The sequence below is a fragment of the Porites lutea genome, chromosome 4 (assembly GCF_958299795.1).
Source record: "Porites lutea chromosome 4, jaPorLute2.1, whole genome shotgun sequence".
Taxonomy (NCBI): domain Eukaryota; kingdom Metazoa; phylum Cnidaria; class Anthozoa; order Scleractinia; family Poritidae; genus Porites; species Porites lutea.
The window spans coordinates 42,418,267-42,437,241 of NC_133204.1; the positions used below are offsets into that span (position 1 = coordinate 42,418,267).

Below are 18,975 nucleotides of genomic sequence, written 5' to 3' on the forward strand. Positions count from 1 at the left end.
TTGCTTGCTTAATTTATGCGCTGCGTCGCTAAAATTTGCAATGTTTAGAGCGCGCCTTACCTGGTCTTCTTTAATTGCCACAAAAAGATAACAAAGAAAATCGTTTCTGTGTTTGAAAGTAAAGATCTCTATGGATAGATGACGGGCAGTGATGAAGTTCAGGAGGTGAAACTTTTTTACATTTCACGCGGCAAGAAGTAAATTTAGAATATCAGCACCTTTTTCACGATAACATATTTTCTATTTCGCACTCACTTGCTGTTGAGACTGAGCAAAAAAGGCACTTGACTTGTGCTTAACAGGACGTTGCTTGGCGACGCAACGTCTTATGAAAACATTACAAGACTTTCTTCATTTTCCACACAGTAATTGACACAAAGTCCTGTCCAAAAGGCAAACCTGTTAGACAGGTTTTACGTCGTTTCTGCTAAGTGATAAGTAAAGCTTCGACATTAGTTTTTCCCTCAAATTAAATTATTTTCAAAGCTCTTTATATTTGCCGTTGACGGGTTTCTGTGACAAAACGTTTCATTCTTCAACAGGATACTTTCACAAGTTCTTCACTTTTGCTTTTAGTTTCGTGACAAAAAAGGCAAATTTTCAGAGCCAAAATATACCACATGTAGTGCATACATGATTTACTAACAATATTTAGTTCCACAAAGAAGCTTGTCAACAGAAACCCTCTTAAGAACAAGTTTTTATTAAGATTTTAATATTTATTGTTCATTTAATACAGACATGCCATGTTTGAGATGCTTTTAGGAGGAAAATCAAGAAAAAAAAGATAAATGGAAAAACAACTGTATCAATACACTCAGACTCAGAGCCTACCCATAGATTTCCAGATACATCCCACTAAAGAACAACAACAACAACAACATTAATTCATGAAACATTTTTTTGTTTGCGGCAAGCTTGTTTTCAAACGAAGCGTCAGCTTGCGCATTCATGTGGCCACGGCGACAAATACATGGGCACTTTTAATTAGATCAACGCCAACCAGTTTTTGCAAAAAAAACGTTTTCTTTCATCAAAAATACTCCGTAGCTTAACAACAATAATGATGTTTAACGTGAAAAGAGGCTTGCTGCATTTCTCTAGTAACTTGCATGCTCGAACGAGCCACTCCTTCAAATTAAATGGCTGCGCAAAAATATGTCAAAAGTGTACCGGGTCAGACCACTACCAAATTAGAACGTAACATCACAAATGGGGCAAATTGCACAATGTTGACGTCATCAGCAATTTAAGAAAAAGGTTTTGGACAGGATTGCCATCGACCTCTGCTTGAGTGATAAACATTTTTACTTAAAATTAAGGTGATTAACTGCTCTTTTTTTCGATTCCTCTCTTTCCACTTTTATTATGGACTGACTGATAGTTTCAAAATTTTCCCACTTTGGGTATTTAGTTACTAAGTAGCATTTTCAATAAAAGTAATTAATAATTAATTAGACATTTCTTTTTCGCCATCAAGAGTGTATCCTTTCTGTGATACCGCTGAAATTGGAAGGGAATAAAATATACTTGATCAAGAGGGAATAACTACCAACAGTTATCAGCATTTAAAGTATTAGGAAAAATGATTATCTTTTTTAATGATGAGCTCCAACTAATTTAAACACACGAAATAGTAACAGCTCACTTTATTACTTGCTGGGGTTTCCTCAACTGGCTATAATCTGATGGCTAAATCGATGAGTTCGAAGACATTTCTTGAATATTTTTTTAAAAACAAACTATTGTGAATAAAGAAATTAAACGGCACGAAATAATAAAATAATATTGATATGATTTAATTTCAGGGTTTTTATGTTTTGAAAAAAATCTCGTTTTATCTTTTTATTTTCTCGCCTGGCTAAAGTCTGAACTAAATCAATAAGTTCTGAGACATTTCTTAAATATTTTGAGAAAAATAAAACAGAAATAAGGTGATTTTTAAACATGATACCTGATAATCTAAAATTTTCCTAGTTTTGAATAGTATTTGGCATTCGATTTAGTGAAACGGAAGTATTATTACGGAACACGTTATGTTGAAAACTAAGGCAGTTACATTTACTAAGAAGAAATAAAACCATGTTCTTTGAAGAAGCCATAATTTAGTTTAAAAGACGAAAATTCAAAAAAAGGGTGAATAAGGATCTCACAGAATTTTGTTACCTGTGATGTGAATGAATCCTGCAGTGCGTCCCTAATATGGGTAGAAGGTCTTGTGTTGACTGAGGCGAGCAACTGATACTTTTAGCATGTTTTAAGATCTTTATAAGATTTATTTATTGTATGACTTTACCTAGGTTAATGTTTGTCCAATCAGCAAGCTGTTTTTTGTCATTACAAGTTCTTTTTGTTGCCTAGGTCGGTGAACGTCAATATGCCCTCGGGCTTTGGTAGGCTGAAAAGGTCGGTGAGAAGCATACTCGCATCATTGGTTATAAATGAGTCTTTTTCATGTGGGTCGTGGGATGATAGTCAAGAAATTTTATCTCGGTTTTCCTCCTAGCAAATAATTCAAGTAATAATGTGCCAAATGCGATTTACGATATTAGATGATTTCCATTTATTCAAATTAGATTTAGCATCTTTGTAGAGTATCATCAAACAGATTAAATTATTAGCAAAAAACAATCACGAAATCTCTTTCAAACTGTCGATTCGCTGATTATGCATTTGAAGAGAGAAGGGCTAAGCGTTAAACTGAAAACTTATTACGTTTTGAAAGCAAACAGTGCAGCAACGCAACCTTGTAGGTTGCTCAGGTAGTTCAAAGTCACGGGGTCATGGTTATAGGGTTCTAAGGGTTAGTTTACAAACTCTTCATTGCCTAGTGGAAAATCAAAGGACAGCGCCAGCTGTTTATAATGACTGGAGCAAAAACAACACAAACCAATTGTGAGTATTAAACTCGCCTTGGTTTTTCAGCTCTCAGCCAGATAAATCCGATGAGTTAACACTATTGGTGTTCCTTTCACTCTGAAAAGAGATGAAGGCAAGCTGTGCGATTGATGCTGCAGTTACCAAGTTCACTAATTTTGATCTGAGAAGTTTTGGTTCCGCAATGTTTTTTAAATATTTAATATTTCCTTTTTAGGTTTTGATCTTCGTCTCGGCTAGAGGTGACGGTCGTCAAGAGATATCAGGGAGACCCAACCAGGAATGTTGGAAAAACCACTTGGAAAAACTTCCTGCTTTTTATTTTTGTTTCATATCGCAGTTTTGGGCCAACAACTGCCGAACTTGTGAAAAACAATAAATTTTAATCTCTCCGAAAAAGGGCTCTCATTATTGAATTTTCTTAGCTGCTGAGTCAATTTCGCAACATCCTTCTTACCTAAAACTTTACAATTTTATCCCTCCAAATCGCATAAAATTAATTACAAACCTGAAAAGCCCAACCCTTTCGCTCATGTCAAAATTCATAAGAAAACAACTCATTTTGTTAAAATACTAAAGAAATACATATAGTCTACGAAAAAGCTTCATTTGAATGGTTACTCCATAGAATCTGGTCCTTAGCAAAGGCTGACGAGAAAATTTACCAAAAATACCCATTTTTATTAATGTAGTTGCTTTTCTTCAGATTTGAGCGGATTTCAGGTACAACGTCGGACCTTCTGAGGTATTCTTTTTTAATAATTAAGAAGTTAATCTTCACAGGATACGATGCGACTGCTTTTGTTTTGTATTCTTGCCGCAAGTGGTCTTAAAAGTTATCTGATGTCTCTTTTAACATCAGGGAAAAAAGCATTGAACGTTTACATCTAGCTTGATAGGTGGAATGGTCCGGTTATAATGATCAAAAAGTTAATTGGTGTTTCCATTAAAAAAATGACTATTCTCGTCCCTTTACTTTGCCTGAGTGCCTTGTTTGTTATATGCGATAACTCCTTATGAACGACACAACTTCGAGGATGCCTACTAATTTATAAAATTCGATGTTACAAAAACAATTTTAGTCTATCAAGTACAAACCTTAATCAGACGTATCTGAGCTATGTGGCTTTCCCATAATTAGGAGTAGTCGAAAATCCAACATATCACTGAACAAGATTTCTTAAATTTCCTAAACTGCTGGTTATAGGCCAGAAAGACTAAAAGAAAGAATTTTTGTCTTAAATTGACATTGGAAGCTGTTAATAATACTGCCTTATACAAATTACAATAATGTTTAGTTTATCGCGAGAAATCTACTGGTTAAGAAAAATTGAATTTTAAGTAAAGATCCGTTTATTTATAAAATCAATAAAATGAACTCAAAGATGTAGCGAAGATCATTCCATGAAAATGAAAAGAAATGAACTTAAAAGAAAATCTTTGTTTTTAAGCCGCTAGTGAAATAGAAGATACGTTTTGACACTAGTAAAAAATAAAATTAAAAAACTAAGCAAAAAGTAGCATGATGTTACATGATATTTTAAAAGGCGCTCATTGAATGCCGTGTGTTGGTTGAGCAAATGAAGTAAAAAGTAAAAGAAAACCACAGGCTCAATATTCATTTCGATGTACAACAATTTGTTTCGGAGCCAGCTGGTCATCATCTGAGTTTATGAAACACCGAGCGGCTAACTATCACAGTTGGCGATCGGTAAACACGTTATAACAATTTCCAGGTTTTCTCAAAATGTTTTTTGATCTCTGTCTGCAGACAGAGAAAAACAGATAATATCAGTATTTTAAAACACTGGTGCCTACGCAACCCCAAGAGCCAAGTTCAAGCTATAAAAAGAAAAAAAAATTGTTTGTCGCTTTGGTACTTTAGTCACGCATAATTTATGACAAATTTTTTAATGATAATTTATGATAGACTACTAACTAGTCGGTCGACTAGTAGTCGCGTTTATAGCACTCATGATTTTTGTTCTTTTCTGTTTTTTTTTAGTTTGTTAGTGATTCAGTGAAAATTTTGGGCGGGTCATGAGCTTAACCTTGTACCTTGAATTAACTGCCTGACACCTTCATCACGGCTGAACTTATTAAGAATCACTGAAGAATGGCAGTTCAATTTGGATCGTCTCAGCTGTTCTTTGGGGCGGTGTCAAATCTTTCGAACGGTCGAACTTTCCAGTCATACAGGGCCGCCTAAGGTATGTAACACAAGTTTGGAAATTCTTTGCCCCCGAGCCACAATATTAAGTTCAGGGGTCCGTTCCTCGAAAGGCCCGGTAAAGGTCCGGTAACTTTTCGGGCCGGGAGGCAAATTTAAAATTAAAACCTCCTGAATAGCAGCACAGTTCCTAGCTCACAAATCAATCAGCTGAACTGCTTCATTAACTGACAGTTTCATTGTATCATTTTCAAAATTATTGAAATTTTGATCTCGAATGCAACAAGGCAAATATAAAATAGCTTTTCGGGCCCGAAAAGTTACCGCGACTTTGGAGAAACTGACAGGCCCAGGTCTTTACTTCATAAGGATTAATGGTCTGACTAATGAGAAGTTTAGCGTCTAAACAGGCTCTGAAAATAGTTTGACATGTCTATTTTTACTGTTTAATCTTGCAAACTAGTCGAAAAGTGATTGGAATAAAGTTTGTCGATTTCAATTGGTCGAGAGGTCGTCCAAGACAAATTTGAAAGAAATTATGCAATTAAATTATCCAGCGAAGGAAACGTAAGAAACTAAAACAACTCTTTTGTATAAAGATCTCCAGATTTCACGCATGCATGATCCTTCCTAGCAGCAGGCAGGTATTTATTTAAGTTATTCAGAGACCTAATTTGTTTTCATCAGAGTTATTCTAATAGTCGTTTATCTTATGTATAGCTGCCAAAAATTATGTTTCCATAATTATGTATACTCCGGCCTTCTGCTGTTCTTTCCCTAGTTGTAACGTCTGTGCTAAAGTGACTTATACTCAAGGCGTCAGCTATTCTGAGGCAAAATATGAGGGAAATTCTTACATAACTCTTCTGAAGATTATGAGCAAATGAACAAGTCCCCTTTCGGTGTTTACTACAAAAGACCCGGCATTACAAAGAGGCGCTTTTTCAGTGAATTCGTGAAAGGAAAACAACCAAATTTACAACTATTTGTTGAAGACTCGCACAATAATTTTATAAGCTAAATCTAACAAACTAATTTAAAACCCCGTGTAAATAAGAAGGCAAATGTGGCATTCATTATATTTTCCTCTGATGTACTCCTCACTTTAAATTGCGCTTTCATTGCATCATATTTGCCCTGAGGAGCAAACTTGGTGAAATCTTTTCAGTTTCGTCGGCCAGTGACATTTTCAGGTGTAGATCCCTTTTTCGCTTTTGCTCATCGCGTAAGTCAAAAGTAAGTTGTTCTGGTCCCAAATTTGTAAAGTATTTCTGAAATACCTGGAACTTTAGGTAACCTTTTCATCGCTAAAAACACACCCCTATGTTTTTGTAGTACTTGCATTACCGACATTATCATTTGCCGACATCTCTAGGAAGTTTCTTCAGTTTCAACCTCTTGACAGTTGTCATGTGGTCAGACCAAAGGCAACACCGCGGAGAACCGCAAAAACCTAGTGCAAAACTTTCTTTCAAATCGGCACTCTATAAATTCAAGCGGAGTCAATGATTTGCTCGTTCAGATTAAATTAATTATTCTAATTAGCTCTACCATTCGAGAATGAACCACGCACAAACCACATTCCCTTGATTCGTTCTAACGAACACGGCGGTGTAAAACGTCAGTCAAATTTCTATCTTTTGAATGCTAGTATTCAGTTGAAAACAAAATTTTTCTGTTACACTCCTCTTGACTGGTACCTACGCATCACCCGATTTTGGAACGATCCCCTTCCGCCCAACTTATTACGTTTCGTTTTTTAGAACACCACAGTGATAAGATTGACAGCATTACCCACTGGAGGAAAAAAAATGGATTTGCACAAATTTGCTCCTTGTAAATATGTCGCAAAAATGTAAAACCTGAGGAGTAAATATGGGGCAAAGATGGTAAATGACACATTTGCATACCAAAAAAGACGGGGGGTGTAAATAGCCATGCAAATGGGGCATTTACCCACATTGACTCCTCAGTTTTTACAATTTTGCAAAATATTTGCCCCGGCGCAAATTTGTGCAAATGCATTTTCTTGTCCAATGACATAATAAAAAGATATAAGATAGCGAAGGACCTGATTGATGAAAGGTAGGCTTTGCGACAATAAAACCTCGAAAGTCATCTACTTTTTACATAAAAATGGCCCGGATTTATGGCAATAATACTTAGCTTTGAAGCAATGCTACCTGAGTTTCCGAATAAACATCATTGCATGTCGGTAGCTAGTTCAAAGAAACTCACGTTGAAAACGATGCGTTTGGACATCTGTGATTAAAGGATGCTAAATAAATATTGAAACTAGCCTGCGAGAGCATCCGGTTTTTTCGGCTTTAGACATAACTTAATTTTGTAAAATGCTGAAAAATAAACGGTACCTCGATGTGAAAGGAGTAGTGCCAATCAGGGTAAATCCTAGGGGGGCAGGGGGGAGTTACTCCTGGGAATTATTGGTGGGGGTGTGCCGCTGGGTTCAACAAATTCTGACCCTCTTTCAGACCAGAAAATGTCATATTCACACCCGTTTTCCGACTTGGCCTCTGATGCATAATATCATCATTACTTTAGATTAAAAAAGCAACAAAAAGGATTTCTTAAAATCCATTTCGAATTAACATATTTTTTTTCTTTCTTAGTCATTTGGAACTGAAATGACGAAGAAATTCATACACTCCCGATAGTCCCCTCGAAAACCATACCCAATTCCAGACCAAAATAGGCAAAGTCTATACCCGTTTTCAGACCAAAACGACGCAAGACCCCTACCCTGTGGGGCGGCACATACCTATATGGCTTATAGGGGATTACCCTCAGTGTACCCTCCCGGGGGCTAAATTGGAATGGCTACACCACAGGATTTAGTCAACAGACTCAAAGAATTTTAAAAACACTGCACTACATCCTAGGGATATAACTCCTTATACCGGCCTATATGGGCAGCCTCCGCCCAAAAGCCGGGTATTTTTTTTTTCAGGCTTCAGGTATATAAAAGAACAGGGATTACATTTATAGTTGAAGTAAATGAAACAGATGAAAAGGTATCTGTCAATAGGCTACTTTTGATATATTAAAATTCAGCATGACAACAAGTCTTAGAGGACACAAACAAAGAAAATGAATAAACCATGATTATTCATGTTTATTCATTTTCTTTGTTTGTGTCCTCTAAGACTCGCTATCATGCTGAATTTTAATATATCAAAAGTAGCTTATTCGGTCGTGAAAGGACCTAAAAGAGCTAACAGACGCATTTAACGGTAGTGAAAAAGTCCAGAAAAGATTCTGGTTCAGTGAATTACAATTCATATGTTCATATTAAAAAGATTGTGCTTTTACAACAGTTAAAAGCCCAGAAACGCAGCGTCCTAAACCAACCTCGTCCCCAGGGTAGGAGAGAGAACCTGGGAACGAGGTTGCGTCCTAAACTAGGTATGTGAAAGAAGTACCATGCATTTGTCATCGGAAGGTATACTAGTGGGGAACCGTTTGAATCTTCGAGCAGGAAATAACTTCAGTCACATAGTTACTTATGATAGTGACCTACAAGTGACACGGGGGTTGGGGGTGGGGGGTATAGTCTATTTATCCAGGATTGCCTGAGAAAACAAATGAATAAACTGTTTTTAAAAAGCATTTAAATTTAAATCTAGCTAGTGTGTTTGTCCATTAGAGGGCTAGAGAAAAAGCAGCTGTCAAAAGGATTCTGGTTTGTTTATTTAAATTTTTAAGGCTCTTTGAAAGTGTCTCCTGTGAACACGAGCCACTTCAGAACCATATGACAACCACGCAGCAAGTCTCAAATCTGACAAGTTAATGGACGTCCATTTATTTCACTAAGGATGTGAAACAGAAGCTGCTGCTAACAACTTAAATAAGTTGACAGTGACATTCAGGGATGATTTTTATTCAATCGAACAAGGGTAAATTTCGTTAATGGAGTTGCGAGTCACTCGTGCTTTAAATAAGCTTACATGAAGCTTAACACAGAACAGTTCTGTTTTGTACGTTTGGATTACTTCCCGGGATCACTCACTATACAATTAGAATTGGAATTTAAAGATTTCACTTACCGAATTTCATGAAAGATAGTTTTTTCCAGTGGTCCGATTTCAATTTCCTAAGCAGCCCTGAACTCTTAGCAAAGTAAATCCGGTCAAAAAAGCCACTTTAACATCACCACAGTTAGAACTTCCCGTTTCCGTTTCAGCTGCCTTTACGTAAACAGTTTTCCTTCAATGCAGAAAAATGACGAGAATGCATAAAAACTGGAGAAAAAAAGAATGAGATCATTCAGCTAGGATATAGATTACACCGTTTCCTTCTATAACTACTGAAACAAAGGGCCAATTATCCAGGTATATATTCGTTGGGGTGGCTCGGCCACTACTGACGAGCCACTAAACCACCCAGCCACAAAAAAACTACACCTTTCTTGTTTTTGAAGACTCTAACCTCGATTGACGAGCCACCGACCCACTAAAATATTTTACTTTCTCCTTCTTCGGTCCTATTATGCCTCTTGTTCAAGACCCAAACCTCGACCGACGAGCCACCGAGCCACTAAGATATATACCTTTACTTGTTCTTTAAAACTTATGCTTATGTTTTTCTTATGTCTGTCTTACACTATCTATCTATTTCGGGCGCACCCGCACTGGTTTTATAAGTCTGTCCTACTCCCGTCTGTTGGCCATGACAGATGCAAGATCCTGCCTCGAGAGACCGGTGTCACTCTGTAGCTGGTCAGTAAAATTAATGTTGTTGCTTGGCGCCCTCTTGAGCGTTTACCGTGTTTTGGTTCCGCATTAAAGAAGTTGTTGGGAAACAGTCTCATTTTTGCTTCTCCAACAGTGGCCACTAAACTGCAGCAGACGTATCCGGAGACTTCTTACTCTAGTATGTCATGTCGTCTTGATTAGCGAACCACCGAACTACTTCTGTTTGAGACCTTAAGCTATGACTCTATTCTGTAGTTGCTCCCGTATTATATGATTGTGTAAAACGCTGGTATTCACCTGATTTCCTCAGATCAAGTTAAAACACTGAATCCAAACCGACCCTTTCTGCCCTTTGGCACGCTGACTCACACTGCAAGATCTCGAACAAAGAAGGTCAAGCGGTATGTTTGCTCCTTTGAAAAGCATTTAGTCACGCGCTAACCAGTAGCGTGCACGCAATCAAGAAAATTGATAAAAGACATCTATTGAGAAGTGAGCTTGAGATAAGGACACTGATCAATTTTTTAAGTGCCAAATCGTTTTTCCTGTTGTCGGTTTCCAATCCAGAACATCTGCATCAAGGTAAAAGGTCGCAAAGGTCAGGCTTGGCCAACAAGCTTGAATTTTTTCAGGCTTTCCGTTTCGTTGTTGGGTATTAACTGTGATTGTCTCCTCTGTATTGATTTTTTCGCTGGGTATCATTCAGCGTGGTTTGCCGGCTTCGAAAGTTGCACTGAGCTGATGAGGCGGAAGATTCAGTACAACACGCACCTGTACACTGATAAATTCTGCGTCTCAATTAAGAATTCATGGCCGAATTTGATTACTCTGAGTCTTTAGACTGAACTTGTAAGGAAAAATTCCGACGTTTAAAAAGCATTGTGTGTGATCCTTTTCATTTGAGAACTGAAATTAGCCTGCCGAAAAGGCGGCCGTACCTTAATACTCAAGACAGTTCATTTGGCACCGGAACCTTTCACACTGACCTTTTTAAGAGCGCTGACGATCATGATCAATTTTCTATTTCTAGCAGGGACGCAATTTTTCCTGTTTCGTGCGATAACGGGTAATTACCAGTAACAACGCATGAACCAATCATAGTCTCTCAATGTTTTAAGACTAACATGTACATATTTTTTAATTTTGGGGTCAGTTTATATTTTTCTTCCAAAAATATTCTGGAGAAGGAAAGTGAGTTGAGAATGCACTCCAGTATGTCAAAGCTCAGTTGAAGATCCTCTAGATCGCCTGGTGGATCAGCAGCATTGATTGGCCAGTGACAAGAGAGGATAAAGCTCTCTTGCCAGTGACTACCGCCGATTCCAACTGAAGCAAGAGACGTCGCTTACTGTTAGTTTCTCGCATCGCAAACTTAAGGTGACCCAAAAGTGTCACGGCAATTTCAATTTTACTCACGAAAATTTCAATTTGTTCACAGCAATTTCAATTTACTCACGGCAATTTCAATTTTACTCACGGCAATTTCAATTTGCTCACGGCAATTTCAATTTGCTCTCGGCAATTTCAATTTACTCACAGCAATTTAAATTTTTTAACGGCAAATAACGCTCACGGCATTTTTCCCTTCCCTCACCACGTCAAAACCCGAAATCGAAAGTCAATATTTAAAGTCGATCTTCAAAGTGAAAAGTTAAAATCAAAAATCGAAAATCGATTCGCGAACACTTACGCCAGCGGACAGTGAGTAGACAACAGAAGAGTTTACTGGTCCCAGAAAATTATAAGCTTTATCAAACACTCACCTGGTGGCCTGTTAATATTTACTGCACAGCATCTCAAAATGGTTCAATCCCTCACATTAATCCAAGCATTGAAGCTACTTCTAACTGTTCTAAGTCTTGTTTTCTGATGTTATTGGTAGCAGTGCTCCTATTTTTGCTAAGAAAAGGCAAAAATGGTGGAGCCGATACAAAAAAACATGCTATTTATGGACCCGGTCTGGGATTCGTTTTTTGTTTTATATGAGAACGGTACGGTCTCAGACCTGCACGAAAGTAATTCTTGTCGGGTCAGCGTGAACGGAAGTTGCGTAAGCACGTTTAGGCTAGGATCACGAGTTTTGCAACCGGAGACGTTTTGAGATAGGACAATAGGTTTGCGTGTGTGAGAGATAGAACAAATATTAGAGACGCGTTGGAAAACCACGAGGAGAATAAAAACAAGGATTTGTCGAGTACAATTTGTGAGTTCGTGAGTTTAGAGTGTACCCCACAAGTTCGGTACATTTGTGGTGCCGAGACCAGGATCAAGGAAACGGCGGAGACAACGATACAGGATTTCAGAGATTTAGACTAACCGCGTGGTCGGTGCAGTAAAGCAATTTCATTGCAGAAAAGGAGCAGCTTTCAGAAGCGCTGGAGCGCCTAGAAAGAGACATCGATAAGGAGGTCACAAAGTTGAAATACTACATGGAACCAGCCGACGAGCTTATTGAAAATAACGATTACTTAGAGATGGAGATCGCCGTAAAACAAGGGACTCAGATAATCAGTAAAATTACGGATCTTATTTCACAACTGGAAGGCTTGAAGCTGGACTTTGGAGCTTCGGCGCGAGACGTTCGACAGTGGAAGAAGGACAAGAAGAACGAGTTTGCTCCCTTTGTGCAGGAAAGGGACAAAATTTCCGAATTATTGTCCACTAAACAAAGACAAAGGGACGAAGAAATCGAGAAGCAGAATTGGGAGGCCAAACGGGAGCGTGAGGAGCGCGTCACGCGAGAACGACAACAACAAGAAAAGGAATTCTGGGAGGAGAAGTTCAGAGCCGAGTTGCGTGTGGCAGAGCAAAAGTTGGAGATGGAAACTGCCGCGAAGGCTACTCACGCAAAGCTTCCTAAGTTGAGAATTACACCTTTCAAGGGCACATCATCGGATTGGGTCCGATTTGAAAATATGTTCGTCACGCAAGTCCACAGTCGACCAGTTCCAGACGAAGAGAAATTTGGCTACTTATTAGAGATGGTCGTACCCAAGGTAAGGGAGAAAATTTCTAACCTTAAACCAGGTACCTTGGGGTACAAAACGGCATGGGAGAGATTACAAAAGGAATACGGGCAAACTAAGCTTGTTGTGAACGCCCACATGGACGAAATCATAAACTTGACACCAGTAAAAGGGAGCAGTTTCGAGAAAGTAAGAGAGTTCTATGAAGTGCTAAGCAAAAATTACGACGCCTTACAAACCCTGGGGGAGGCTGACATGTTGAGAGGATTCGTGATGACGACGCTGAAGAAATTACCGCAAGTTAAACCCGATCTTGTTAGAGTTGACGATCACTGGGAGGAATGGGGAATGAAGGAATTAATTGAAAACCTGCAAAAGTGGCTCAAAAGGAACAAGGTGGATGACTCGTCGACTGACGCAGGGGACTCGCGAAAAAGGGAACGGCACTGGTATACAAGGGGAAAGAGGGACGCCGGCCGTGAACCCAAAGCCCCCTCTTGCCTATACTGTCAAGGTGACCACAGGGGGGAAGCCTGTGGAGTCTTCGACACCATAGAAAAAAGAAGAAATTTCTTTCACGAAAGGAGACTGTGTTACAACTGTGGACGTGAGGGTCATGGGGCGAGTTACTGCCGAAGTCGCCCTTGTTTCAAGTGTAAGTCAAGACACCACACAAGCCTGTGTGACAGACATTTGAAGAACGGAGCGAGTGACGGCACGGTGTTCACGGCATATAACCCCGGCTCAGAAGATCGATCGTTACCAGCCATCATTCCGCTGAAGATTCAAGGAATCACCTTGTGGGCGTACTTGGATACAGGCTCGGGGAGGAATTTCATATCAAGAGAAGCAATCGAGAAGCTAAATTTGAAGCCTACGCGCCATGAGTCACGCCAATTCGTCACTATCAACGGCATCCAGAAACAGTCCCTGCCCATATTTGAAGTGAGACTTGATTCTTTGGATCATAGAACGAGTGAGCGGGTAGAAATCACTGGGAGTAAGATGGCGGATTTCACAACCGTGAAGAGACCTACTGTTAAGGAGTTAAAGACAAGATACGAACATGCCCGAGACAAACAGTTTTACGTGACGGCAAGTGAAGAGTATCCCATTCACGTGATCTTGGGTGACAGGACCTACTGCAAAATAAGGACCGATCAAACATTCAAGGGGCGCCCTGAGGACCCAATAGTAGAGGGCACGACATTTGGATGGGTCATCCATGGAGGCGTGGAGTACACAGACAACAAGTGTATGTACGTCAAAGAGGCGAGTGACTACGAGAAGCTCTACACCTTAGACGTGTTGGGGGTAGAGGATAGAGGAGAGGATGACCAGTCGGACGTGCTCAGTAGTTTCAAGGAGAGCGTCAAAAGGGGAGTAGACGGCCGATACGAAGTGAGCGTGCCTTGGATTCCAGGTAGTTCCTTGTCCAGTACGAACGAACAGCCAAGCAGGAGACGCCTAATCAGGGTTGAGAAGAAGTTGAGCCAAAACCCAAAGTTGAGGGAAGAGTATGAGAAAATCGTGAGAGAGCAGCTAGAGGAAGGTATAGTGGAGGTTGCGCCCAAAACGCCGACCGGAGACCGCACTTTCTACATGCCTCACAAACCGGTCGTTAGGGAGAGCGCGAGTACAACCAAAGTGAGAATGGTCTTTGACGCAAGCGCGAAACCACACCTACTGGCCAACAGCATAAACGAATGTATGTACACGGGTCCGCCACTTCAGCCCTTACTGTGGGACATCTTGATCAGAGCACGCATGTCCACCCATCTTGTTCTAGCGGATATCCAAAAGGCGTTCTTGCAGATTGGTGTTAGAGAAGAGGATCGGGACGCATTCCGGTTCCTGTTTAACATAAATGGTAAAGAACAACACCTGAGGTTCACCAGAGTCCCATTTGGGGGAGAGTCAAGTCCATTTCTGTTAGGTGCTACCCTAAACTACCATTACGATCAGCAAGGCGAAGAATTTCAAGAAACCGTCCAGGCCTTGAAGGAGAACACATACGTGGACAATTTGATGAAGACCGGGGAAGAAGAGCAGGAACTGAAAAAATTCAAAAGAGAAGCAACCAACATCCTGGAGAGTGCTAAGTTTCCCGTCCATAAATGGGAATCAGACGTTGAGACCCTGGAAAGTGAAGATTCAACAAACCCTAGCAAGATCCTCGGGATAACATGGGACAAAAGAGATGACACGCTGGAGGTTCAAGTACCAGATCCGTCTGATAACCAGCTGTTGACAAAGAGAGGAATACTGAGCCACCTTGCAAGTATTTACGACCCGCTAGGGATGATTTCACCTACAACTGTGAAGGGGAAGCAGATCTACAGAGACGCATGCGATGAGACAAAGGGGTGGAACGCGGACGTTTCAGACCAGCTAAAGAGAGATTGGATCAAATGGTCTAGTCAACTAAAACCTGTGAGAATTCCAAGAAGTGTCACGAGAGGAGTAGGTCGGATACAAGTCGTACATCTTCACGTGTTTGCAGACGCTAGCAACATTGCATGTTCCGCAGTAACCATAGCTGTGGTCGAAGGTGAGACAAGAGTGGTCAAAGGTCTACTGACATCGAAATCGAGAGTCTCAAAACGAAACACATCCATAGCGAGACTAGAGTTGGTGAGCGGACAGATGGCAGCGAACATGGTCAGAAACCTGCACAAAGCACTTAAACGATGGCCCATCGTTTCCACAACCGTGTGGATGGACAGTATGGTCGCCCTGTATTGGATCAGAAATCCGGGGAAACCTTGGAAAGTTTTCGTATCAAACCGAGTCAAAAAGATGGCAGAAATTACCGGCGAGACAGGGATCAGCTGGAAGTACTGTCCAACAGAGAAGAATTTGGCAGACCTGGGAAGCAGAGGAGCTGGAGTTCACAAGATGGAGACAGGAGGGTGGTTTACAGGTCCTGAATGGTTATTAGACGAGAATCAGTGGCCGGATCAGCCAGATTTTGAATGCACAAGGGACGTCAACGATGAACACAAACCTATCAAGGAAGAAAACCTCTACGCTAAAGAGCACAAGCCCGACGAGTGGGAGGCACTGTTAGAGAGACACAAGTATTGGAAGACTCTGCGAGTAACGGCCTGGGCACTGAGGTTCCTCAACAATTCCTTGGCGAGACGACAGAGAGCAACGAAGCTGACGGGGCCGTTGACCCCAGAGGAGATAAGAAACGCAAAGAAACAATGGATCAAGAAGGTCCAAAGCAGTACCTCTCCAAATTTACGAACACCTGGCTGGGAGCTAGTCAAGGACGACACCAGCATCCTGAGGTGTAGTGGAAGGATTTCCGGTTACAACCCTATATACATCGAAGGGGGGCTGTTTGGCGAGAAACTTATCGCTCATACGCATGAGCAGATAATGCACCTGGGAGTTGCAAACACAATGGCGAACATACGGAACGAGTGGTGGATCCCAAGGCTGAGGTCCAAGGTCAAAAAGGTGATCAATCGATGTAACACTTGCAAAGTATTCAGCACAAAGTCCTATGGATCCACAACGACAGCTGCAATGCCGAGGTTTCGGGCGGAGGAAGGGCGGCCGTTCGAAACAACTGGAGTAGATTTCGCTGGTCCACTTGACTACAAAGTCACCAAGAAGGAGCGAGGCAAATGTTACGTCTTGATCTTCACTTGCGCCACCTCAAGAGCGGTACACCTGGAAGTAACGAAATCACAGACGGCGGAGGAGTTTCAGAGGAAGCTGAACTCGTTCATTGCCAGGAAAACCAGACCTCGTCTCATCATTTCAGACAACGCCTCGGTGTTCAAGGCTACCGCAAGCTGGATAAAGAAGATACGGAAGAGCGAGAGGCTACAAGACCATCTTGCGAGAGAAGACATCAGATGGCAATTCAACCTTTCCAGATCCCCATGGTGGGGTGGAATGTATGAGCGGGTTATAAAAGACCTAAAGAAGACTCTTTACAAGACGTTACGCAGGACAACACTAAGCTTCGAGCAGCTCGAGACGGTGATAGTCGACATAGAGAGGCAAATGAACAACCGCCCCTTGACATACGTCGAAAGTGAGGGAGGGGAGGAACAAGTTTTGACCCCGAATGTGCTGATGTGGGGGCAGAACGCAGACGAGATAGAGGAAATAGAAGAAGAAGGAGACGAGGTGAACAAACTTCACAGGCGACTGAAGGAAGCCAAACAGCATGCGTGGAAAAGATGGAAGCGCGAATACATACACAGTTTGTTGGAGAGCCATCGAGTTAACAGGAAGACCGCCCTAGTACCGGACATTGGGGAAATCGTGCTAGTCGTTGGCGATGAGAAAAACCGAGCGAAGTGGAAGAAAGGAAGAGTAATCCGTCATGTTCGAGGGAGAGATGGGGTCATCAGAGGAGTAATTTTGCTGCACAAGGGCCATCACATTGAGAGACCACTAACTTTGGTCTGCCCACTGGAGATTAAAGGGCCGGTCGCAACTGAGGACGCACCCTTGCAGCTCACGCCTGGAAGTCAACAGACAGAGCGTTTCAGGATTAGAAGACAAGCCGCTGAGACCGCAAAGGAGAAAATACGACTGATCGCTACGGATGATGACGATGACTGAACTCGTTCTAGTTCAATTAGTCATTTAACTTTGAACACTGTTTCGGTAAAAATTAAGTGACACTTTTAATTTTTAGGGGAGTGTGAACGGAAGTTGCGTAAGCACGTTTAGGCTAGGATCACGAGTTTTGCAACCGGAGACGTTTTGAGATAGGACAATAGGTTTGCGTGTGTGAGAGATAGAACAAATATTAGAGACGCGTTGGAAAACCACGAGGAGAATAAAAACAAGGATTTGTCGAGTACAATTTGTGAGTTCGTGAGTTTAGAGTGTACCCCACAAGTTCGGTACAAGCGACCGAGATGAAGTCAGACCGGTCTGAGTTCATTTTTAGGTCGGTAAACGCATGAAAAGAAATGTATGGAGACCGATACGAACTCATACCAGTCTGAGTTCGTCCCAGTCTCATGTAAATACCCCCTAGTTCTGCTAGTTCGTAAATCGACTTTTGATTGTGATTTTCACTTTTCTCTTTAAAGATCGACTTTACATGTAACTATCCACTTTTGATTTTGCGTTTTCACTTTTGGTGCGTGGCCACTGTCGGCCGCCGTAGCTGACAGGTGGTGAGAGAAGCGAAAAATGCCGTTAGCCGGTTGCCGTGAAAAAAATTGAAATTGCCTTGGGTAAAATTGCGAAATTGCCGTGAGTATATTGAAATCGCCGTGAGTAAAATTGAAATTGCCGTAATTAAAATTGCCTTTGAGCAAATTGAAATTGCCCTGAGCAAACTGAAATTGCCGTGAGTAAAATTGAAATTGCCGTGACACTTTTGGGCCACCGTACAAACTGTACTTCTCAAACTCTTAATATTTCGTAAAGAAAAAACTGCTCAGTTTTGCATCCTTGATTTCTCCTTCTAAAATCATTTTGTTTGAGAAGTAATATCAAGCATTCGAAACAGTATGAAAGAGATGAAAAATGTTCGTAGTGCGCATGGTTTCGACTTAAAATTATTAAAGGAATTTTATTTGGTGTTTGGGATTTATTACAAAAATTCATTCGTTACGGGAAATATCTATAGGTGAAGGGAAACATCATAAAAAACAATTTGACTCTGTTTACTTGATGTTCATCTCCTACGCATCTACACTGATTAAATGACATCCTCTCCCGAAATGAGAAAATGATTTCTGTTGATTCATTCTCCTTGGTCTTGTTGAAGGAAAAAGTTGATCGAAGAGTTACGTTAGCCACTTGTGGCATTTGCTACTTACGATATATGTTTGTAGTGGAGTTGTTGTAAGTGTTCTTGTTAATTAATCTTAGTAAGTTATTTCGCTACTCATAGTTTTGGCTTATAAGTTTAAATGATGATCGATAGAAAGTTTCTGCTGACATGAATTCGGTGTGAGACGAGTGTCCCATTTTAGTAAGCCTCTAGAGTAATACAAATATGTTTAATTTATGTTCTCCAAAAGGAACAAAGCCTTATTTACACTAAGAATTACACAATTTGACATTTTTTGTCGTCAACTTCACCTTTTATCAGCCTCTTCCAGGAAAAGAATAGCGTCTTTATTTTTAACCATTTTTCGAGTTATTTTCTCCCACTCTCAACCGCATTCATGTCAGTCGAAAGTTTCTACGTAAAATAAAATATATTCAAATTAAAAAGAGCGAGATATCTCCTATTTTTGTAGATGCTTGCTGAGTAAAC

General features: G+C 40.6%; 1 protein-coding gene across 1 annotated transcript; it reads left to right on the plus strand.

Annotated features, from left to right (window-relative positions):
- The first annotated feature begins 11,802 nt into the window (after nucleotides 1-11,802).
- On the plus strand, nucleotides 11,803-17,592 carry LOC140933675 (uncharacterized). Its single transcript, XM_073383282.1, has one exon. It carries the CDS (start codon nucleotides 12,189-12,191, stop codon nucleotides 17,313-17,315), a length of 5,127 nt encoding a protein of 1,708 aa, XP_073239383.1. The 5' UTR covers nucleotides 11,803-12,188; the 3' UTR covers nucleotides 17,316-17,592.
- Nucleotides 17,593-18,975: the final 1,383 nt, after the last annotated feature.

What these genes read in the sequence shown, in the direction of transcription:
- LOC140933675 (XM_073383282.1), top strand. Translation starts at nt 12,189, where the DNA reads ATGGAACCAGCCGACGAGCTTATTGAAAATAACGATTACTTAGAGATG.